Source organism: Henckelia pumila, chromosome 1 (genome assembly GCF_033568475.1).
Source record: "Henckelia pumila isolate YLH828 chromosome 1, ASM3356847v2, whole genome shotgun sequence".
Taxonomy (NCBI): domain Eukaryota; kingdom Viridiplantae; phylum Streptophyta; class Magnoliopsida; order Lamiales; family Gesneriaceae; genus Henckelia; species Henckelia pumila.
In genome coordinates this window covers 82,379,201-82,404,117 of record NC_133120.1, presented here as the reverse complement: position 1 = coordinate 82,404,117, position 24,917 = coordinate 82,379,201, and the positions used below count along the sequence as shown (strand labels likewise).

At 39.4% G+C, this 24,917-nt stretch overlaps 2 protein-coding genes across 2 annotated transcripts; one reads left to right on the top strand and one right to left on the bottom strand.

Annotated features, from left to right (window-relative positions):
• Positions 1-16,190: 16,190 nt before the first annotated feature.
• LOC140866463 (uncharacterized) lies at positions 16,191-18,849 on the bottom strand. Its single transcript, XM_073271455.1, has 3 exons — positions 18,271-18,849; positions 16,850-18,186; positions 16,191-16,707 (listed from the first exon to the last, which is right to left on the bottom strand). The coding sequence occupies exons 1-3, from the start codon at positions 18,847-18,849 to the stop codon at positions 16,191-16,193; spliced, it is 2,433 nt and encodes an 810-aa protein (XP_073127556.1).
• Positions 18,850-19,584: 735 nt separating this feature from the next.
• LOC140875135 (protein BOLA4, chloroplastic/mitochondrial) lies at positions 19,585-21,927 on the top strand. Its single transcript, XM_073278693.1, has 3 exons — positions 19,585-19,976; positions 21,145-21,212; positions 21,556-21,927. Exons 1-3 carry the CDS (start codon positions 19,710-19,712, stop codon positions 21,704-21,706), a joined length of 486 nt encoding a protein of 161 aa, XP_073134794.1. The 5' UTR covers positions 19,585-19,709; the 3' UTR covers positions 21,707-21,927.
• The last annotated feature ends 2,990 nt before the right edge of the window (positions 21,928-24,917 follow it).

Sequence of the window (24,917 nt, the reverse complement as noted above, 5' to 3'; positions counted from 1 at the left end):
AAAGTTGAAAATTGAGTTGTAAAATATTGAAAATTAGTGTGTGATGATGTAATTAATGATGTATTAATTTTTGACTAATCTCCAATTGAGATCTATAAATAGGTCTCTCCATTTGTGTAGAAAAACATAATTGTGAAGAGAGAAAAATATTGTGAAGTATAGAGTTTGATATATTTTGAGTTTTGGAGTTTTTACTTTTTACCATAAATTTTTACTTTTTCACAACAATATTTATAATATAGTGTTTTACATAAAATGTATGTACTATTGGTGGCTGCTTATTAAACGTCCTGGCAAACTATACAGCATTTTGTATACTTAAATTACATACCCTAACATGAATTATTTCAATACCCTATATTCTATGATGTGGGCATTAGTCCGTGTAAGTTCATTAATGAAATCAGAATTTCGCTTCACAAGAAAATAATTGTGTATTGGCATTGAATTATGGGAAACTCTGCTTCTCTAATTTTTATTATTAGCACTATTATTACCTTCAATTTTTTAAAATTGTATTGATTTTAAATCAAATCGAATCTTACTCGTTATAGAAGGAGATATCTTGTCACTTATGTAAATTTAAAAATTAAAATAAGGAGTAAAAAAAACTCGAGATTTTTTGCCGAAAACAATAGGTAGAAGATCAAATGGACAAAATCATTACACATCAATCATAACATATATTGGGCCGTCCAGTCCACCTCCAAATGAGGCTGTCAATAAGCCCAGAACCATTTCTTGGTGGAAGCTTTTGATTTATTGCTATGATTTATTTATATAACCAACTTCAAGATTTGGGCTGTCGTTTGAGGATTTTTTTGAGTAATTTTTGTTGCATAGATGTTATAGCTGAGGCCTTGCATGGTAATTATACTATTTTAAGGTTATATTTGGTCGAAAGTATTTAGATCTTTTGGATATTCATAATTTCCATGAACAGTAAAGTGATTCAAACTTGATTTTGTTTTGTTTTTTTTTGTTTTTTTTTTCCAATGACATATAGTTTAACAAATTTGAATTGTGTTATAAATGTTGCAATAGATGACACGTAGACGTTAGATCCTACAAATGATATCAAATAAAATGACATGTCTTCGATGAGATAATTTCATCTGGTAAGACAATTAAAACATGATATACTCGAACTTACGGCTGACATATCGAACCAAAATACAGAATTATAGGGATATCGTATCGAAATTTTTTCGACATACAAACATTTTTTCTATATAACGATTTTTTTGGGTATCTGTACGATATCAGTATGAATTTTTTTCATACCAAAGTTTCGAAATTTCAGTATCGATACTGATATGAAATTTTTCATACCGATATTTTTTGTACGGTATACCTAAAATTCACTCCATACGGTTTAAATAGTTTGAATGACACGATGTCCTTTCTTTTATATGTACTAGCATATTTGCGCGCACACACACACATACGATGTGTGTGATGAAAATTTGATTTTTTTTATTAAACTTAATTTCAATAAAAAAAATATAATAAATTTATGGTAAAAATAAATAAAAGTTTTTTAGGTTAAAAATCCATAAGAAGCATTTAAAGCATCATTGATTTTATTAGTTATTTCGCACTTCATTTTTTTCAACTAATTTGAAATTTGAAAATATATAAATAAATAGAAATTATTATTAATTTTGTTTTGCCATACCAAGAGACTATGCAGTTTTTCTAAGAGGGCCTCTTATTTAATAAATGGGAGTATATATATATTAATTAAAAAGTCTATTTCGAGTGAAGTTATTGTTAAAACTTGAGAGGATTTAAAATCTGTTAACACGTGTGATATAAAATTCATAACATGATGATGGGAGAATCTGAAATCTATACATTGCAAATACTTGGATCCAACTGCCTAGAAATTTTTAGGGCAAACATAGAATTGTATTATAATATATATACATATATATAGAGGACTTTTCAGCTGCCCAATAATATTTTTCCACCTCGACCAAATTTTAGTGGTCGGGGACAAGTTGGATATCATTGGTTGGTCAACTGAAAATTTCTCTGTATATATACTATGCATTTAATAATTTCCTTGCATCAAGAATTAAACTAACCATTTAATTTTTGAGTCGGGAGGAGATTGTCACAATTGAGTCTCGAACTCGATACCTCGTCTCTACACGTCATCGATAATAAACCAGTTTTTACTAACAAGTAACAAATGTGATGATGTCGAAATTTTACCTCGGGTTCGGTCTGGTAGAATGGATCTTCCGAATTTCCAATGAGGCAGGTCGGGTCGGGTACAACCAGTTCTGCACAAACAATAACTAGGTTAAGGGGCGCCGAAAGTTTTTTCGGCATGACCCCTCCGATGCCTAAGTCAGTGTCTTGAAGGCAGAGGGTATAACTAATGCGAAAACTGAGAGATATGAGTGCGTGAATGTAAAAGTGAGTAATCAATAATTAATATAACCATAACAGTACCTGTATTTATAGGAGATAATAGAATAAGTTACCTAGTCGAATTATAACATATCCTGGACTAGGACTCTTCATCCATTGGATCCTTCTTAAGTTTATCTCTATCTTGTGAATATTTGAGAAGATCCATACTTATCTCACATATATCAGAGTCCTACTTGAACTTGAAAAAGATGCGTGCGGCCTACTAGGCCCAGCCCAGGTCGGCCCATAAAATACCAGTCCTGGTCATATCTAGTAGACCCACTATAAACGGGCTCGGGTTGAAATATTTTCTCGGGATAACAATAGTACCTCCCTAACTGGTCTAAAAGAAGAATGAAGTTAGGCTAAGAATTTAATCCGGACCCCGATTTATGCATGTGTCATTCGACCAGTTCAGAATTTAATTCATGCAATGTGTTTCTTTTGAACGGTCCAGATCAGGATCCGCGTGATGTGTTTTTAATGAACGGCTCAGATGTCCTCTGACGGTTCTTTTCTAGAAACCAAAAAAAACATGGCTTGTCCCGTCCTGAGCCATAGATCATGTTAAAAATCAACGGTCCAGATCGATTCACCACCTTTATATATACTAGGCGGTAAAATTTTTGTTTTTTTCACCTTTCACTCTTGTACTGTTACGCTGCAAAAATTTCAAGAGCTTGCCCGACCCGGACTACTACGTCTGTCTTGTTTGTGTCACTCCCGAGCTACAACTCTTTCACCTGTAAGTCCTACCGTCCTTACACTAGGTTGATTAATATGTCCTCCCCAGACGAGACTTCTGTTCGGGAAATAGTAGCCTTTTTTGAAGCATCCAATCTCCCTCTAACAACCCCGAGCCCTCCGATTCCAATAATCCAAGCTCAGAGCTGGATCTGTCGGAGACTCGTATAGAAAAATTAAAGCGACTGCACAAACTCAGATCGGATGAAGCCCGATTATCCGCCAAAGGGAAACAATGGTATGAAGTCCTGGCCTTCCATCTAAGTCCAGACCTAGGTCCCCTCATTAGGGAGAAATCGGGAATGCCCGATACCTATGATCTTATAATCCCGGGCCGTAAAGACCGGGCTCACAGACCCCCCCTAATTTCTTGAGCTTCAGCCTAGATCAAATTAAGATGGGTTTAAGATTTCCAGTCCCGAACTGCATTTCCTATTTATGTCAATACTTTTGTGTGTGCCCGAGTCAATTATCCCCAAACTCTTTTAGTTCAATTCTATCATTAAGTGTACTTTTCTGTTTCTTCCGAATTCCCTTAGACATAGGAAATTTCATTTACTTTTTGCAAATTAAGAAAACCGTCCCGGGCCGCTTCTATATTTCCATGCGACCCGAATACCCCTTTTTGAAGGGTAAGCCTAGCTCACACAAAGGCTGGACAAACAGATACTTTTTTGTCAACCCCAACCAGCCATGGGAATGCCGGTCTAACTGGGCTATGAACTTTACCAGTCCTGAACCGCCAGCCCTGCCTACTCACAACTTTACCAATTTTATCAACACCATGTCCGCGCAAACTTTTGATATTGAGAGCCTGATTGAGGAGGATCTGCTCTGTCATTATGGCTTCAGTGGGAAGGGAGTAGAGATCCAAGGGGATGTAGGTAGTACCCCTGTACCCGTGCTATCCTTATCTTAGACTGATTCCCCTTATGCCTTTGATTTACCGTATTTTTATTTTATTATTATTATTATTTTTTTAGACGACAGGATCAAATCTGCCGCTATGCCTGCCAACTTCAAAGCTGCACTGAAGAACTTGAAGAGGAAGAAAACAGAGGACGGTGAGGCCAGAACTCATCCCGAACCTCCTCCCACTGAACAGTAAAAAAAGAAAGCTTCCAAAACCAAAGAAAAACCCGGCACTAATCTTCCCGAGCTTGAGCAGCCGTCCATTGTTTCCTCGTCCCGAGCCCGTGGCAAAGAACCCATAATAGAGTTCGGGTCCCTACCTGACGTTGAGCCTCAGGGAATGCCCGATCAGCTCGGGGTCCCAGAGATGTCATTTTTTTCGAAACCCGACCCCCAAGGGTGCCTAGGCATAATGCAGAACCTGATTTCCCGTTCTGATTTAAAAATCCTTCAAGGAGTGCCTACCTTGGAAGCTGAACAGAACTTCGCTCTTGCATCCCTGCAGGTATATTGCATTTTTCGATCATACCTTGTATACTGAGCTGTCATGTACCGAGCTAGGTTTTACCCTTTGTGCTTTCACAGGCTCTAGCTTGGGGAGAGGAGATCACCAGCCGAGCTTTCAAAGACCGGGAGGAACACAACCTGAACCAGGAGGCCTTCGTTGATCGGATTTCTGAGCTCACACGAAAAACCCGGGAAATGAAGGCTGATCATGAGGAAAAGGTGAGCGAGATGAGGGTGGAGATTGAATCCGCACGGGATGCTCTGGAAGCTGCTCATAAAAATACTGCCGAGCTGGAAGTGGATAAGATTGAGCTAAAGAACCAAGTACGGGCCCTGACTCGGGAACTTGAGGCTGCGAATGAGGTCGGGAAAAGAGAATTCTTGAATTCCGCTAATTTTGCTAACGTCATAGCTGAGAAGGCGGATACCTTCTTTGATGAGGGTTTCAAGGGGTGCTTAGCCCAGTTCAGGGCTAATGGGTACTCAGAAGCCGAGCACCCCGCCCTTTTTCTAGATTGTACCAAGGCTCTTGATGACATGCCTGATGAAGACTCGGAGGAGGCCGAGCAAGAGAAATCGGAAGATCCCGATCAGAGCTCAAAGTCACAAGACGCCCCCGCCCCTTGATTTGTATATTGTTTTAAAAACATGATCTAAATGGTAGACCCTGCGAGGTCATTGATTTCGGTTGTTGCCCAGGTAGGGCTGATACATTGTTTACTCTTTCACATATGAATGTTTCTTCCCAGTTCAGGTTTATTTAAGAATTTTCCTTTTCTAACATGATTTTACTTTTATAAATGTGCATGCAAATCCAGCCACAAAACTTATCAAGTATAAATCCTTTAAGGGTCCGACCTACACATATACCCGGACTGGTTGAATTCTAGTTGAGTCAAACTTTACCGTGTAAATTACTGAAAGCCCATACTAAATATACCCGGACTGGCTGGATGACAAAACCACACCCTTAAAAATTTCAAGGACTTATCCTATATGCACTCGGACTGGCTGAATCAAGTCATAATTAATCCAGCGTATCCCTAAAACCCGAGCTACATGTACCCGGACTGGATGAGTGAGAATTGAATTCCGACCTTCAAGGGTGCCTGGACTAGTTGAATGCAAATTAGTACCTTTTCTAAGATCTTTAAGCTCTACTGTGACCCTCGAGCTTGAATCATACTTGGATTTTCAATGACCCACCAAAATGTGGATGTTAGTATTGCTAATTACTAATTTTAAGTATCAGACCTGCCTGGGCTTTGAATTCCACTGATGTGGGCCACTGAGTTGGACTTTGGGTACCAGACCTGCCTGGGCTTTGAATTCCACTGATGTGGGCCACCGAGGTGGACTTTGGATGCCAGACCTGCCTGAGCTTTGAATTCCACTGATGTGGGCCACTGAGGTGGACTTTGAGTGCCAGACCTGCCTGGGCTTTGAGTTCCACTGGTGTGGGCCACCGAGGTGGACTTTGGATGCCAGACCTTCCTGGGCTTTGAATTCCACTGATGTGGGCCACTGAGGTGGACTTTGGGTGCCAGACCTGCCTGGGCTTTGAATTCCACTGATGTGGGCCGCTGAGGTGGACTTTGAATGCCAGACCTGCCTGAGCTTTGAATTCCACTGATGTGGGCCACTGAGGTAGACTTTGAGTGCCAGACCTGCCTGGACTTTGAATTCCACTGATGTGGGCCACTGAGGTGGACTTTGAGTGGTAAGTTCCATAAAACAAAATTGACTTTTGCATTCAAATTGTTCCAAAAATTGACGCTAAACAGGACTGACCATAAAGTAAATAAACCAGGACTGACCATAAAGTAAATAAACTAGGACTGACTTCTGCAAAAGATTGAGAAATAAATAGCAAAAAGAGAATGACTAACTGGTTATCCAGCTTAGGGCGCTATAGCATGATGAGGCCCGAGCTGAGCTATTAGGGATAGTATTTTTTCAAGTGTTGAGCATTCCATGGCCTTTTACCCCTCTTGCCTTGGGCATCTTCCAAGTAATATGCAGCTATGCCAGCTTTTCCTATCACCTTGAATGGGCCTTCATACTTGGCCTCTAGCTTTCCTCTTTCTCCTGGATGTTGTATCTTTCGCATAACCAGATCTCCCTCCTGGAAAACCTTAGGGTATACTCTTTTGTTATAGGCCTGGGTCATTCGTTTGCGATAGGCTGCGAGCCTAATTGCAGATCGGGAAACTGTGCTCCTCAAGTAAGTCCAAATCCATTGCTCGCAGTTCTTGATTTTTTGGGCCGTATGCCATGATCCTGGCACTCTCTTGTCCGATCTCTGCTGGGAGGACAGCTTCAGTCCCATATACCATGCTGAAAGGGGTTTCACCCGTACTGGATCGAGTTGTAGTTCGGTAAGACCACAATACTGAAGGGAGCTCGTCTGCCCACTTGCCCTTGGCTGCATCCAATCGTGTCTTAAGGGATTGGACTATCGTTCTGTTGGTAACTTCGACTTGTCCATTCCCTTGAGGGTATGTTACAGAGGTGAAAACTTGTTCGATCTTCATTTCCTGGCACCATACCCGAACTTTGGATCCACAGAACTGTCTCCCATTATCTGATGCCAACCTGAGAGGGATTCCGAAGCGGCACACTATATTTTTCCATAGAAAATTGAGCACTTCATTTTCTGTAATTTTGGCTAAGGGCTCGGCTTCAACCCATTTAGAAAAATAATCGACTGCGACCAACAAAAATTTTCTTTGTCCTGTGCTAACAGGGAATGACCCCACAATATCCATTCCCCATTGATCGAAAGGACAAGCAGCCACCACTACCTTCATGTATTCTGCAGGCCTCCATTGTAGGTTAGCATGTCTCTGGCAATTATAACAAGAATTAACCAGATCTGCCGAGTCTTTCCGCATGGTTGGCCAGAAAAATCCTGCCAAAAGTGCTTTTCAAGCTAGGGCCAGACTGCCCAGGTGACTACCACAAGACCCTTCATGAATTTCTCGTAAGACATAATTGGCCTCATCAGGACCCAAACATTTTAACAAAGGCTGAGAGAAAGATCGTTTAAACAAAATTTGATCGATCACGACAAAACGGAGAGCCCTTGTAACACCCAGAAATTTTAATACGTAAATTCGCATGCATAATTAGGAGAAATTAATTTTAAAAATAAGGGTTAAATGAATTTATGTGTTATTATGTGATTTATATGCATGATTTAATTTATTTAAGCATTTAACCCATAATTAGTGATTTTATGATTTTTAGTATTTTAAATATTTGATCGCGTAGACGGGACCGTGGACGGACAAGATGAGAACTTTCCACCCAAATGATTTTATGAGCCTTTTTAGAGCCCTAAAATATTATTTTGAGTTTTATTATCTCAAAAGTTTTAGTATTTGATTTTATATAATTTTAGGAGTCCTTTTTATCCAAAATTAGCCAAGATAATGACTTTTAATCACTTTTAAAAATTCCCTTAATTTTAATTTCGGAATTTTTATTAATGTTTCAGATTTTTAAATATTTCTTTTAGAGTTTTGTGTTAAGTTATATTTTATCTATATATTTAATATCCTTAATAATATATTAATTACCCTATTTTCTTAAATATCAAAACCTAGACTAAGTCTAACCCTAAACCCCACACACACACGCCTCCCTTCACCATTAGCCGACCCATTCCCCTCCATATTCATCTTCTTCACCTAGCAATCCTTGAAGAACTCCATAGCTCGTTTTTGAAGGTTCAAGGCTTGTCGTCATCGCCCGTCGTTCCGGAGTCGTTCACGCGGTCTAGCTTCGTTTTAAAAATCAAAGGCATGTTTAAATACTTTTCTTGGCCACCATATAAGCTAATTATCGTTTATGTCAGATTTTTAATGGTTTGAGGTTGCTTTGTTGGTATCTCATGATATTTCTTCTCGTAGATCAAATTTGTGCATGAATGCTCATCTACCTCTACATGCTCACGTTTTTCTTCTAACATGGACTACTGATGGACTGCTGGCCACGTCTAGGGTGATGTCTTAGGGTCCCTAGGATTGAATGGCTTGCCTGGTTCGAGCCATGCATGGCCTAGAGAGGAGCTGGTTCAGAACAGGTCCTAGGGTGCGCAGGTTGAGCGATGTTGGGAGATTGGGTCGTTCTCGGTCCATAAGGCGTGTTTTAGACTGATTCCAGTTGGGTTAGAACCACAAGACATAGGGGAAGGTAATCCAAGTTGTGCTCCGGCCAGTGGTGGCCGGAGCTGGGCGGCCGAACGGTCGGAAGTCCGGCGTCGCGCGCAGGACGCGAGCAGATTAAGGGATAGATGGTTTTGCTTCGTTCTCCTTCGTTAGGGATCGGTTTGGGCTGGTTTTTAGCTTGTTGGAAACATATTGAAGAGGGCTAGGGGTAGGTGGTGGTGCTCCGGCCAGGGGACGGCCGGAGCACGGCGGCAGCAGCCCCGGGAAGCTGCTGCTCGCACGGCCAAAGGTAATGAGAGGAGGGGGGATCGGGTTGGGGGGTTCTGGGTGGTTCAGGGTCGGGTCAGGGTAGTGGGTCGGGTCAGTAGGGTCTAGGATCGGGTCAGGTAGGTCCGGGTCCGGGCTAGGTGGGCCGGGCTCGAGTATTTTAATTTTAAAATGTTTAATGTTTTAATTGGTTTATGGGCCATTTAATTAGTTAGAAAATTATTTGGGCCTCCAAATAATTTTATTTGGGCTTTTTAAATTATTTTTAAGTTAACCCAATAATTTTATGGGCTCGTGGGCCCATCCGAATTTTTGGCCTAGTCAGTGATTTTATTGGGTCAGTCTAGGAATTTTTATGAATTAATTAGTTATTGAGCCTAAATATTTTTATTTAAGCCCAATAACATTTAAGTATTTTATTTTAGTAAAAATTATAATTTTTAAAGTTATTTATTTAATTATGGGCTTTAAGTTAGTTAACAGGCTTTAAGTCAGTTAAGAGGTTTAGTAGAGAAACCAGCAGTCTGGACCAATCCATGAAAATAAACTAAGTCCGGAATATATATTTAATTATTTTTATGCATGAAGTCTATTTTAAGTAAAAGTATATTTATTATTAAAATTAATTAAATATATATTACGAACATATTTTAAGTGCATGCATACATGAAATATTTTATGATGTGTTTATGATTAAGATTTGAGCATGAAAAATATTTTATGGAAATTGAAGTGATGTGACAGCATAGAAGTGGTTTTACCACTGACACAGAGGTAGTTCTACTACCGGCATAGAAGTGGTTTTACCACTGGCACAGAGGTAGTTTACTACCAGCATAGAGGTGGATTTATCCACCGCCACATACGATGGTTCTTTAGACTGATCAGTCGGCACAGTTATTAGTCACATTCATGGATATGATCATACACAGTTTTTATGTTTATGACATGCTCAATTATGTTATGTATGATGAAGAAAGTTATGTTATGTATAAGATTTATGATTCAGCATTTATGTTATGAAAAATGTTTCCATGCATGCTCATATACATGTATATGTATTAGTATTTACGTGATGCATTATTTTAACCCTTGTTATAAAGGATTAGACATGTTGAGCCTCTAGGCTCACTACGCTTATATGGTGCAGGTGAGTATGATGTAGCTCCTACCGGTGGCGAGGACGTATGAGCGAGCATGGCAGTGGCCCCGTGACCGTCTCGCTAGGATTTTATTTATGCATGAGTTATTTATTCAGGATATTTTTATGTTTTCAATGGTTATGATTAACTATTGACTTTTCATGATTTTAGTAGACATAAGTTATAAATTTTCACTATAGACATTATTTTATCTATTGCATGACTCAAGATTTTATCAAATAACTGTTTATTATTTTTATTAAGCGAGTTATTATTTGAAATATTATTTTTAATATTTATACATATATGTATGGGCGTATATGTATATAGTATAAAAAAAAAAGTTTTTCCGCAATTAGTAGTACTAGGCGTTTCAATTGGTATCAGAGCACGGTCCTCGGAGGGTGTCCATCTGCCACGTGAAGCTCAGAAATCCTGCTACTGGTCTGTAAGTTTTAAATGTTTTAATAAAATTTAGAAGGAGCATATGTATTAATTTTAAGTATTTCATGTTCAGTAAGACTTTAGAAACCCTTAGTTATGCATTGCGATTTACGTAAAGAAATATGTGGTGGTACAGAATGCCTCCCAGACAGATGAATAGACGCGGAAGACCTCCACCTCCACCTCCCCCTCCGCAGAATCCTCTTTCAGCATTGGAGCAGGCCAATGCGAATATGATGGCTGGGATTACTGCTCTGTTGGAGCAGCAGGCGGCACGTCCGAGGCTTTCACATGATGAGGATGTGGCTGAGCGGTTCCAGAAGAAGGGACCAAAGGAGTTTACAGGCACCACTGATCCGCTCATTGCTGAGGGGTGGATTCGATCATTGGAGTCTATCTTTGACTACATGGGGATTACAGACGCTGATAGGGTCAAGTGTGCGGTGTATATGATGAGAAGGGATGCAGCCTCTTGGTGGGAAGGCGCTGTTAGGGGCGTGAACCTACCTACTTTGACGTGGATAGAGTTCAGACGTATGTTCTTTGCCAAGTATTTTACTGAGGATGTGCGTAGCCGCATGATCCGGGAGTTCATGAGTCTCAGCCAGGGGGACAAGTCTGTGGTGGAGTATATCACACAGTTCGAGAGAGGGTGTCGCTTTGTATCCCTTATTGCTGACAGTGCACCGGATAAATTGAGACAGTTTGTTGATGGGTTACGGGCTGACATTAAGCATGACGTCCGCATGTTGGATGTCGCTACTTATGAGGCTGCAGTTAGTAGAGCATTGCGCTCTGAGGAGGGGAGAAGAGATATACAGAAGGAACAGCAGCGTAAGAGACAGCTCCAGCTGGAATCTTATCAACCATCTTCGCAGCCACCTACGAAGAAACAGTACACAGGGCCATCTAAGGACCTTAACCAGCAGAGTCAGCAGGGTCAGCAGCAGCAGCAACAGAGGGGCGGGGCCCCTAAGTCAGGAGGAGTACCACTTTGCCCGAAGTGTCAGAAACCACATTCGGGTCTGTGCCTGAGTGGGTCGAATGTGTGTTTCCATTGCAAGGAGCCGGGGCACATGTCCATAAATTGTCCACGGAAGAAGAACACCACAGGGAGGGTGTTTGTCATGCAAGCAGCTGGGGCAGACCCAAACACCTCTTTGATCTCCGGTATGCCCTAACCTAGTCTTTTAAGGGAACTTTGGTGAAGTTAAAAATATTTTGTTTATCAGAGTGCGCAGCAGAAGCATTACTTTTGGGATACCGAAACTTAGGAACTAGATATGTGATAATGAGTTTAGTGAATTGGATTTTGAAGAACTCCGTTATTAGAATTTGATCCGTCGAATTTCGAGGACGAAATTCAATTTAAGGGGGGGGGGGGGGGGGGGGGGGGGGGGGGGGGGGGAGAATTGTAACACCCAGAAATTTTAATACGTAAATCCGCATGCATAATTAGGAGAAATTAATTTTAAAAATAAGGGTTAAATGAATTTATGTGTTATTATGTGATTTATATGCATGATTTAATTTATTTAAGCATTTAACCCATAATTAGTGATTTTATGATTTTTAGTATTTTAAATATTTGATCGCGTAGACGGGAACGTGGACGGACGAGATGACAACTTTCCACCCAAATGATTTTATGAGCCTTTTTAGAGCCCTAAAATATTATTTTGAGTTTTATTATCTCAAAAGTTTTAGTATTTGATTTTATATAATTTTAGGAGTCCTTTTTATCCAAAATTAGCCAAGATAATGACTTTTAATCACTTTTAAAAATTCCCTTAATTTTAATTTCGGGATTTTTATTAATGTTTCAGATTTTTAAATATTTCTTTTAGAGTTTTGTGTTAAGTTATATTTTATCTATATATTTAATATCCTTAATAATATATTAATTACCCTATTTTCTTAAATATCAAAACCTAGACTAAGTCTAACCCTAAACCCCACACACACACGCCTCCCTTCACCATTAGCCGACCCATTCCCCTCCATATTCATCTTCTTCACCTAGCAATCCTTGAAGAACTCCATAGCTCGTTTTTGAAGGTTCAAGGCTTGTCGTCATCGCCCGTCGTCCCGGAATCGTTCACGCGGTCTAGCTTCGTTTTAAAAATCAAAGGCATGTTTAAATCCTTTTCTTGGCCACCATATAAGCTAATTATCGTTTATGTCAGATTTTTAATGGTTTGAGGTTGCTTTGTTGGTATCTCATGATATTTCTTCCCGTAGATCAAATTTGTGCATGAATGCTCATCTACCTCTACATGCTCACGTTTTTCTTCTAACATGGACTACTGATGGAATGCTGGCCACGTCTAGGGTGATGTCTTAGGGTCCCTAGGATTGAATGGCTTGCCTGGTTCGAGCCATGCATGGCCAGGAGAGGAGCTGGTTCAGAACAGGTCCTAGGGTGCGCAGGTTGAGCGATGTTGGGAGATTGGGTCGTTCTCGGTCCATAAGGCGTGTTTTAGACTGATTCCAGTTGGGTTAGAACCACAAGACATAGGGGAAGGTAATCCAAGTTGTGCTCCGGCCAGTGGTGGCCGGAGCTGGGCGGCCGAACGGTCGGAAGTCCGGCGTCGCTCGCAGGACGCGAGCAGATTAAGGGATAGATGGTTTTGCTTCGTTCTCCTTCGTTAGGGATCGGTTTGGGCTGGTTTTTAGCTTGTTGGAAACGTCTTGAAGAGGGCTAGGGTTAGGTGGTGGTGCTCCGGCCAGGGGACGGCCGGAGCACGGCGGCAGCAGCCCCGGGAAGCTGCTGCTCGCACGGCCGAAGGTAACGAGAGGAGGGGGGATCGGGTTGGGGGGTTTTGGGTGGTTCAGGGTCGGGTCAGGGTAGTGGGTCGGGTAAGTAGGGTCTAGGGTCGGGTCAGGTAGGTCCGGGTCCGGGCTAGGTGGGCCGGGCTCGAGTATTTTAATTTTAAAATGTTTAATGTTTTAATTGGTTTATGGGCCATTTAATTAGTTAGAAAATTATTTGGGCCTCCAAATAATTTTATTTGGGCTTTTTAAATTATTTTTAAGTTAACCCAATAATTTTATGGGCCCGTGGGCCCATCGGAATTTTTGGCCTAGTCAGTGATTTTATTGGGTCAGTCTAGGAATTTTTATGAATTAATTAGTTATTGGGCCTAAATATTTTTATTTAAGCCCAATAACATTTAAGTATTTTATTTTAGTAAAAATTATAATTTTTAAAATTATTTATTTAATTATGGCTTTAAGTTAGTTAACAGACTTTAAGTCAGTTAAGAGGTTTAGTAGAGAGACCAGCAGTCTGGACCAATCCATGAAAATAAACTAAGTCCGGAATATATATTTAATTATTTTTATGCATGAAGTCTATTTTAAGTAAAAGTATATTTATTATTAAAATTAATTAAATATATATTACGGACATATTTTAAGTGCTTGCATACATGAAATATTTTATGATGTGTTTATGATTAAGATTTGAGCATGAAAAATATTTTATGGAAATTGAAGTGATGTGACAGCATAGAAGTGGTTTTACCACTGACACAGAGGTAGTTCTACTACCGGCATAGAAGTGGTTTTACCACTGGCACAGAAGTAGTTTACTACCAGCATAGAGGTGGATTTATCCACCGCCACGTACGATGGTTCTTTAGACTGATCAGTCGGCACAGTTATTAGTCACATTCATGGATATGACCATACACAGTTTTTATGTTTATGACATGCTCAATTATGTTATGTATGATGAAGAAAGTTATGTTATGTATAAGATTTATGATTCAGCATTTATGTTATGAAAAATGTTTCCATGCATGCTCATATACATGTATATGTATTAGTATTTACGTGATGCATTATTTTAACCCTTGTTATAAAGGATTAGACATGTTGAGCCTCTAGGCTCACTACGCTTATATGGTGCAGGTGAGTATGATGTAGCTCCTACCGGTGGCGAGGACGTATGAGCGAGCATGGCAGTGGCCCCGTGACCGTCTCGCTAGGATTTTATTTATGCATGAGTTATTTATTCAGGATATTTTTATGTTTTCAATGGTTATGATTAACTATTGACTTTTCATGATTTTAGTAGACATAAGTTATAAATTTTCACTATAGACATTATTTTATCTATTGCATGACTCAAGATTTTATCAAATAACTGTTTATTATTTTTATTAAGCGAGTTATTATTTGAAATATTATTTTTAATATTTATACATATATGTATGGGCGTATATGTATATAGTATAAAAAAAAAAAGTTTTTCCGCAATTAGTAGTACTAGGCGTTTCAGCCCTTCTCTTAACTTCCTTTGCTTTCTTATTATCACTCGGTAATTCTTTCTTGATTAGATATTTGTGTATATCATATCGCCAGTCTCCTTCCGGTACCTGAGCTATAATTTCATCCAGAGTTTCTAGTTGCGAAACAAGTTCCCGACCTGCGACAATGGGATCAGATCGGTTACTCAGAGCACTGGCTAAGCGGGCCAAGTGGTCTGCCTTCATATTTTCAGCCCGGGGATGAGCTCTAAGTTCAACTCAGTGAACCCTTCTTTGGCTTTGTCTAATGCTTTGATATATCTCAACATCTTCTCATCTTTACATTCAAATCTTCCGTTGCTCTGTTGGATTGCTAATTGGGAGTCGAAATACAGATTAGCTCGGGAGATGCCCAAGTTTCGTGCTGCTTTGATCCCAAGCAATAATGCCTCATATTCTGCTTCATTGTTTGAGGCCTTGAAGTCTAACCTGATTGAAATATTAGTTTCTTCCCCCCAAGGCGAGATGATCACAATTCCAGCTCCGCATCCGGACTGACATGATGACCCATCTACGAAAATCTTCCATAATTCTTCTTGTTCTAGTTGTACTGTCTCCGCTAAGAAATCAGCTAGGGCTTGAGCTTTTATGGCTGTCCGGGGCTCGAATTTGATGTCATACTCACTCAATTCTGTAATCCATCTGATAAGTCTCCCTGATGCATCTGGATTAGCTGCAATTTTTCCCAAAACGCTGTTGGTGAGCACCGTGATGCGGTGTGACAAAAAATAAGGACGCAATTTTCTCGCAGTGATAACTAAAGCTAAGGCTAGTTTTTCCTGCGTTAAATAGTTGAGTTCAGCTCCCTTCAAGGCATGACTCACAAAGTACACAGGCTGATGATTTATTCCGTCCTTCCTAACTAGGACTGAACTGGCTGCTCGGTTGGTCACCGCCAGATATAAGAACAATTCTTTCCCTTGGATAGGCTTATTCAGCACGGGCAACTGCTGTAAGTAAGCTTTCAAGTCCTGGAAAGCTTTCTCACTTTCATCATCCCATTCGAAATTTTTCATTTTTCGTAGTGCCTTAAAGAAAGGGAGGCTTTTATCTGCTGATTTGCTTATAAACCGGGCCAGTGCTGTAATTCTTCCTGTTAATCTCTGTACTTCCTGTATATTCTTGGGGGAGCTCATAGTAATGATGGCTTGGACCTTTTCGGGATTAGCTTCGATTCCCCTTCTTGTAACCATATAACCCAGAAACTTTCCAGCTCGGACTCCGAAAGTACACTTGCTGGGGTTTAGCTTAAGCCGATAGTGCTTTTAAGTCTGAAAAGTTTGAGTTAGGTCGGTAATGAACTGGTCCGCAGTACTGGTCTTGACCAGGATATCATCTACATAGACCTCGATATTTTTCCCAATTTGCTGCTCGAATACTCTATCCATCAACCTTTGGTATGTAGCCCCGGCGTTTTTGAGTCCAAACGGCATGACCACATAGGAATAGGTTCCTGTTGATGTGACAAAACTGACATTGTCTTTGTCCTCTTTTGCCAAGGGAATTTGGTGATATCCTTGGTAAGCATCCAAAAAGCTAAGTAATTCATGCCCTGCAGTGGAATCGACAAGCTGGTCTATTCTAGGTAAGGGGTAGCAATCTTTAGGGCATGCTTTATTCAAATCTAGAAAATCTACACACATACGCCATTTTCCCGTAGATTTCGGGACTAAGACTATGTTAGACAACCAGGTCGGGAAGTGGATTTCTTCAATATGCCCAGCCCTGAGTAGCTCGTCCACTTGCTCCTTTATTACTGCATCTTTTTCAGAACCGAAGTGCCTTTTTTTTTTGAATAATAGGGCGAAAACCCTTTATTACATTGAGCTTGTGCTCTGCAATTTCCCGATGGACCCCTACCAGGTCTGAAACTGACCACGCGAAGACGTCTTTATTTTTTTGCAAGCATTCCAGTAGTAGTTACTTCAACTCTGCTTCAAGGGTACGGGAAATTTTTACCATCCCCGAAGGAGGGGAGATAATTATTTCTTCAATTTCTTCTTCAGCGGTGACATATGTGTCTTCTATCAAGTTGACTTTTTCCATGCCAGCAAATCCAGGTCTGTCAACATTATCAGTCTTGGCTACTTTTTGCTCTATTCTGACTTCCTCCACATAACACTTTCGTGCAATAACTTGATCACCTTGCACCTCACCGACCTGATTACCCACTGGGAACTTAATTTTCTGATGCAGAGCTGATGCGACGGCCATTAAAGTGGTCATGGCAGGTCTACCCAGTATAGCGTTATAGGCAGACGGAGCGTCTACTATAATAAAGCTCACAATCCTGGTCTTGCGACCGTTGCCTTTCCCAAGAGTTAGGGGCAGATGTACTAACCCCACAGGCCGGATTGCATGACCCGTGAAACCAAAGAGTGATGTGACAACGGGCTCTATTCTATACTGTCCCAGGTCCATTTGATTGATAGCTTCTTGAAATAAAACATTGACAGAACTGCCTGAATCCACAAATATCCGGGCCACATCGTAATTCGCGACCATGGCCCTTATTACCAGTGCATCATTATGGTTGTTAGCAACCCCTTTTAAATCTTCCGGCCCAAAAGAGAGGGTCGGGCCAATGTTGACAGTTTGATTGTCAATCTCCATATTTACTAATTTTCGGCTGCTAGTTTTCCTAGCTCGATTGGAATCTCCATCAGTAGGGCCTCCTGAAATCATATTGATAATTCCCCGAGCAGGCGGAGCCGGTCTTTGATGAGCTCGGTCATCCCTAGGCTGGTCCTGATTTGGGCGATTGAAATATTCCTGAGGAGGAGTAGTCCTGGCTCTCTGTCTTGATCTTCCTCGTTGTTTCCTTTTCGGACGGTACCCCTCTTGTCGGATCAAAATATTTTTTATTTCAGAATGTTGTTGTATTATCCTCTCAATCTCCTGATCTAATTGTCGGCAGTCTTCTGTAGTATGCCTATATTCATTATGAAAGTGACAATATTTATCTGATTGCCTGTTTCGGGGTCCATTTTCCGTCCACGGAGGCCTTTGTGTGAGTTTTCGATCGTCACAAATTTGTAGGGCTCGGACTTTACTCATGCGTAAAGGAGTGAAAGAGGTGAATTCTCCCAACAATGCAGGTCGGAATGGCTGTCCCATCCCTGAATTATTGTTTGGAACCCTATTGTTCTTTGGACTTTTTGGTCGTTCCCTCTTCACAGCTGCCCGCGAAACCTGTATCTCTTCCATGTTGACATATTTTTCAGCTCGGGCAAGTAATTCTTCATATGTTTCTGGCGGCCTCTTTATTAGAGATTTAAGAAAATCTTTTGTATCCAGCCCTTACATGAAGGCACTGATGAGCAGGTCTGGAGTAGCCATGGGTACCTCGAGAGCCAAGGCACTAAACCTGCGGATGTATGCTCTCAAATTTTCATGTTCTCGTTGCTTGGTTGCAAATAGGCTGAAAGTAGTGGTAGGATGCTTTTTGCTGCTAGCAAAGTGATGCAAAAAGGATTTGCTGAAATCCTTGAACTCCTTGATCTTCCCAGGACGTAGCATATTGAACCATTGTTGGGCTGGTCCTATGAGAGTAGTAAGGAAAGACCGGCACTTAATCTGATCAAAATATTTATACAACAGAGCTGCATTTTCAAAGCGTGCCAAATGGTCTTCAGGATCCCCTTTGCCATCATACTCCCCAACATGAGGCAATTTGAACTGATTGGGGAGGTCGGCGTCCAATATCTCCTGAGTAAAAAGAATGTTTCTGGTTGTGGTAGCTAGGTACCCGGCCTGCTTCTTCCTTAACTGCTCCATCTCCTCCTTCAACTTTTTGATCTCCTCGAGGTGGGCATTATGATCGGGGTGCGGAGGATTGGCCTCATCCCTTTCCGCCAAAGCCCTCTGAACAGCCTGAGTCACTAACTCCTCTAGATTTGGGTGATTTCCATTCTGACTAGCCATCGAAACTCTTTTTCTTCAAATTCCCACAGACGGCGCCAATTGATGATGTCGAAATTTTACCTCGTGTTCGGTCTGGTAGAATGGATTTTCCGAATTTCCAATGAGGCAGGTCGGGTCGGGTACAACCAGTTATGCACAAACAATAACTAGGTTAAGGGGCGCCGAAAGTGTTTTTGGCGTGACCCCTCCGATGCCTAAGTCAGTGTCTTGAAGGCAGAGGGTATAACTAATGCGAAAACTGAGAGATATGAGTGCGTGAATGTAAAAGTGAGTAATCAATAATTAATACAACCATAACAGTACCTGTATTTATAGGAGAAAATAGAATAAGTTACCTAGTCGAATTATAACATATCCTGGACTAGGACTCTTCATCCATTGGATCCTTCTTAAGTTTATCTTTATCTTGTGAATATTTGAGAAGATCCATACTTATCTCACATATATCAGAGTCCTACTTGAACTTGAAAAAAATGCGTGCGGCCTACTAGGCCCAGCCCAGGTCGGCCCATAAAATACCAGTCCTGGTCATATCTAGTAGACCCACTATAAACGGGCTCGTGTTGAAATATTTTCTCGGGGTAACAAAATGAAATATTCACTCTCAAAAAAGAAAAAAAACAAAACAAAACAAATGAAATGAAATATTCTCAAAGTATTTTTCATCAAAGAAATCAGTGATAAAGATAATTAATGCAAGGGATTCAATTTATGATTATTTCGTTCGGGAAAAAAAAAATTTATTCACCCTTATCCCTCGAAGAGAGATACGACGTCGAGTTACACTAGAGGCGTCATTAGGTCAGGTCAGCGTCGCAGTCCAAAATCATCTCCTTCTCAGCCACCGTTGATCCATATAAATGGCGACGAGAGCGCTGTTAATCCGGCCGAATTCGGCGGTGCTACGGGTGGTTGGCAGACTTTCATGTCTGCAGGGAACGACGTCCTTGTCAACGAGGAGGAGCTATCATCTGTCCAGCCGTAGCTCATCTTTTCCGGCGGAGCTTCCTCTTTCCTGCTTAGGTAGACCAACCAGAATCACGCACTGCCGTCGGAGTTTCTGTATCCAGGCAACTGACAATCCAGCTTCCATCGAACCTCCTTTGATTGAATCAATGGAGAGGAAGGTTGGTCACTGAATTTCGTGTTAGTTTTTGTGTTACCGTCATTTCTTGCACAGATGATATGAGGATCGAAAAAACGTGCGATATTATTTACCCGAAAGAGTTGGCTTCAATTTACCTGACTCGTGTGTAAAGATTTCGGCATTTAAAAGCAGAAACAGCATACCTACCAAAATGTAGAAAAAAACGGTTGACTTGTAGCACTCAGATGACAGTCAAATGCTCTATTTTGCAACACTTTCTTATTCTTAAGTTAATAGGTAGTTAAGCCTTTGAGGTTCACGAAAGCGACCACAAAGACATTCGTCTCTGATCTGATTATTTATGCAATTTGAACAGCTTGTTTGTAATTGTTAGAGCATTAGTGTAATAGAACTATCAGGAACACGGAACATATGTACTGTCGCATATACATAGCATGATGAATGCAGTTGTCTCCTCAAGACCTTAGAGAAAATGGCGTTGCTATCTGTTTAGGGGAAGATGTGTTGTTTGAATTATTTTGGTCTTGGAATACTCATACTCTTGACGTTTTTTGCTCTAGAGTGGACTTTTTGGTCCAATTTTGCACCAAAAAGAAGCATCATATGGAACGAAGGGAGAGGCAAGAATAACCTTTTTCTCTTTAAGTGAGAGATGGGTGGCTAGTGATCAGATACACTGTTCATTCATATAATAATTTACCACGAATCAAAGAACTGAACAAGCCTAAGTTCTCAAGAAAGTGTGGTGAATTGAATTCCGAAGTGATTAAATAAAATGTCAACAACTGCAGAGTTACATTAAAATGATTCCTTTGGCTTTAACTTCTCTCTTTTAGTCTTTTGCTGATTCTTTGTGGCTACAAGTTTGAAATTATTGGATATTCCCAACTTTCCTATCAAGAAAATAATGAAACTTCATTTTCCCCTTGCCGAACAGCTGGAGTGGGGTTTTTAAGTCATAGCTATCTTCTTCTAGAAATCGACTATAGCGTATGATGAGATTTTGTGAATGTTACAGATCAGATATCACACAAATACGAATATACATTTTTAGCAGGAGAGAAATACTTAAATTTTCATTCATCTACCGATTGCATGCTGGATATTGGTTTGTGGTGAACAATTATATGTATTTACTTTCTTTTATGTTTTTACTACTTCAAATGTCTTTCTTATGACTGTTGCAGATCAAGGAACAGCTTAGTGCAGAGTCAGTCATTGTGAAGGATGCTTATGGTGATGGTCGCCATGTTAGGTTAGCTCTTTCCTTCACTCTAATACCTTTGATCACTTTTGTTATGTGGGGATCTTTCAATATCTGTCCCCCTCTGCTTATTGTTAACTTGCTACTGCCTACTTGTGATACTGAACAAGGTTAATTTGAAAAAGGACACAAGTCAAACATTTTATTTATTTATTTGTAACCTTCATCAACCAGAAATACATAATTCAACATATTGGACAATGTTATTTTAGTAGGCAGAGATCAGTTTTAAAAAAGTAAGTTTGACCGAGGTCATTTTTAAAATTATTCCTATCGATGGTATATCATACTTGGAAGCTGCGGTCCTCTCATTTGATTGGGCGCATATTTGCAGCATTGAAGTAATCTCTACAGCTTTTGAGGGTAAATCTGCTGTGAATAGGCAGAGGATGGTGTACAAAGCAATATGGGAAGAACTTCAAAACACAGTACATGCTGTTGATCAGATGACTACCAAAACTCCTGAAGAAGCATCAGGGAAGTGATGAAATGCACAAAATAGTTGTTCTATCATCTTAATTATATTATGATGTACCTGCACAGAATTGAGAAAGTTATGTGAGTATATCAATTCAGGTTTATCTGATGAGGCATTATGCTATCTGTTTCGGGCCCGGAGGAGCGCGTGTTGTTGATCATATTTTTCCTTTGAGAGAGAATAATTCATACCAACCACGTAATTGAATATATGATCATTCATTTTTTTCTCTTTCTTGATTGATCTGATGGACATAATCCTTATCATGGATACCAATGGCATTGAAGATTATCAGCAAAAGCATTTAAAATATTACAAATACTTTAATGAATTCCAAGGGATAAAATTAGATAGTTAATGTCATTTCATGTCATATTCCCAAGTTGCTTGAAGTTGGTTTGCATGCAATGATGTATTTGAAGGTGATGACCACTGCCAAGCAATGGTCATATCTCTTTACATGCACAATCCTCGAGTTACAAGGCATGATAACAACTTTGGAACAGATTATAATTTTCTGCATTCTCCTCTTGCCTCTCAATTGAGGACGATGACAGGATATAGAATATAGTCCTGCCCCGACCTGGCTACATATGTTCTTGATGAGGGAGAATTCGTTTACAAGAAAACAAGTGCATGTGCTATCTATCTAAATCTAAATGAAGTCAATGACTTGCTTCCAATGTAACCAGGCTGGATTTTAACTTCCAAGCTAATAATAACAGTATTGACGTGGCTTGAATAATATCAGAAGGTTAAAGGTCAATAAGGATACTAATATGGTGTCCCTTTTCCCTCCCCTGAAGGCATGAATCGAGGTCGTCTGAATAATCTTTCACGGTTGAGATCGATAGGCAAGTAATATGCATTTGATGTCGATTTGGCAGGCTATGCCTCGCCCTAAATCAAAAACTATGTATGACAAATAGAAATATTCGTCTCTGTTGTGTGTTAACTCTTTCTCGATCAAATCAGGCATAGCTTGCAGCATAAATCTAAAGCTCAAACATAATCTTCTAATTATGCCATCACAACGCATATTAAATATCCACGAGCCTAGCTCGTAATAGCCCACATTTTACTTTTCAAAATCACTCCAAAAACAAAACAAAAAATAATGGAGTTTGCATATACATTGATAAATATTTAATTCTTTGTGGTTAATTTTGACGACAATTTTTTTTTGGGGGTGGTTTAAGCAAATTTTACAGTTTTTTTTTGCAAAAATATGAGTTTTAGAGTCCGTTTGGGAACAGTAGACATTTTGGAAAAAAACACTTATTTTTTAAAAAAAGTGTTTTTTTTAAAAAGTTACGTGTTTGGTTACAATAGACGTTTTAAAAAAAGCATTTATTTAAGCCCAATTAAGTGCTTTTTTAAAAGCCAGAAATTTTGATTTGTTGGCTTTTTGGCTTCTGCTTATGTTTTAAATTTAAAAAGCACTTTTTTAACATTTATCCAAATACTAAAACTACTTTTGCTTTTTTTAATAAAATCACTTTAAAAAAAGCTGAACTTATTTAAGTGCTTTTTTAAGCCAATAACTTTTGTTTCCAAACGGGCTCTTAATTTCTATAGTTTTTGAGTTTTTCGCAAAAAAAATTTAGCTCATGCGAAGCTGAAATCCTGGCTCTGTCATTGGGTGATGGTGTTTTTAGTGCTGCCCAATTCAGGGCTGATGAAGTAGATGTAATCCTACGCAACAAGAAGGAAAAGAATTGATGGGATCTTAAAGTTGTTGGTAGTTGGTCGGAGAGATCATGCATCATACACAACCACCATTTGACGGCCATTGCAATTTGCACATGCGTACGTTTTTACATATTAAAAATTAAAATTTGAGAAATCTGGTGCCATTTGGATGGAGATTGCAGGTGCAGAAGAAGCACAGATTTAGATGTGTGATGAAGGGCAAGGTCACTTTGAGCGTGACCACGAGAACTTGGTCGTTGCGTTGGTGGTGATACTTGATCGAAACGACGTATGGCATGATGGAAATCTGGAGCTAGCCATATGGAGATGTGATAATAATCTTGGTTTTCTGTAATGCTTCCACGTTAACTATCACAGGATATAGACAAGTTGATAAGACTTGAGGTGACGTGGGAATAGATTTTTCAGAGTTGCGGGTTTCCCCACTGAAATATTAATATTGTGGGGTATGCTCTTGGGGGTTGGGCTCCCTCTTTCACGTCCTGCCGCTCGTGCACATCTTTCGATTTAACCTCCGCATAAGTAAATGGATTTCTGACTCATTTTATATAAAATGAGGTATCCTTCAAAGTCAAGCCTTTTGAAAAATGAAATGCTTCAAACTTGAATATTCTGCGTGTAGAACGTGTGATCGATTGAACCGCATCATTTATTAGTTTGATTTGATCAGTTTACTATTCAACATGACACGTACGGGAACAGATCCCACGACTTCCATCTTGACACCTTTTTCTTATTCCAGGAAATAACCACCGGACCACTTTTTTAAATTTTATAATATAACTAATAAATATATGCACACGGTGCGTGCATATAAATTAAATTTTGTGCAAATTACTCAAAAATCACTAATGCAAACATGTTTTGCTCTGCACTCCCTAGCCATTTTTTTGTACCACATTTTTTGTTAATTTGTACCACATCTTGTATTGTTGTGTACCACATTTTATGACTAGGGACCCCAAAGTAAAACATGTTTGCATTTGAGGATTTTTGAGCAAATTGCCCTTAAATTTTTATCGTGTATAACAAAATTTATATGAAATATAATAAGAATTGAGTAATTTTATATTTAATTTTTTTAAAATTAATTTTTGATTATTTATTTTATTTAAAAAGAATTATGATAGTTATGTGTAAGAGTATTTTGGAGACAAAACAATGATATGACATAACCTACCAAAAATAGTTACTAAGTTTAAATTATCTCAATAAAATCTTATATAATCTATAAATATCATATCTTATCTACTTTTTAAATTTATTAAAAATTTCTAAATATTATTCTTTATCCAAAATTTTGAATATTTAATTTATAATAATATCATCCTGAAAGAAACGAAAATTAATTAACACCAAAAAATTATAGAATATATGCACGCATCGTGTGAAAAAAATACTAATATATGTCTAGGATGTTATTTATTGGATGTACAAAACTGAAAATGCCACCGCAATGATGCTCACATATGCCTACATAGGTGTTCATCTTCTGAAATATATAT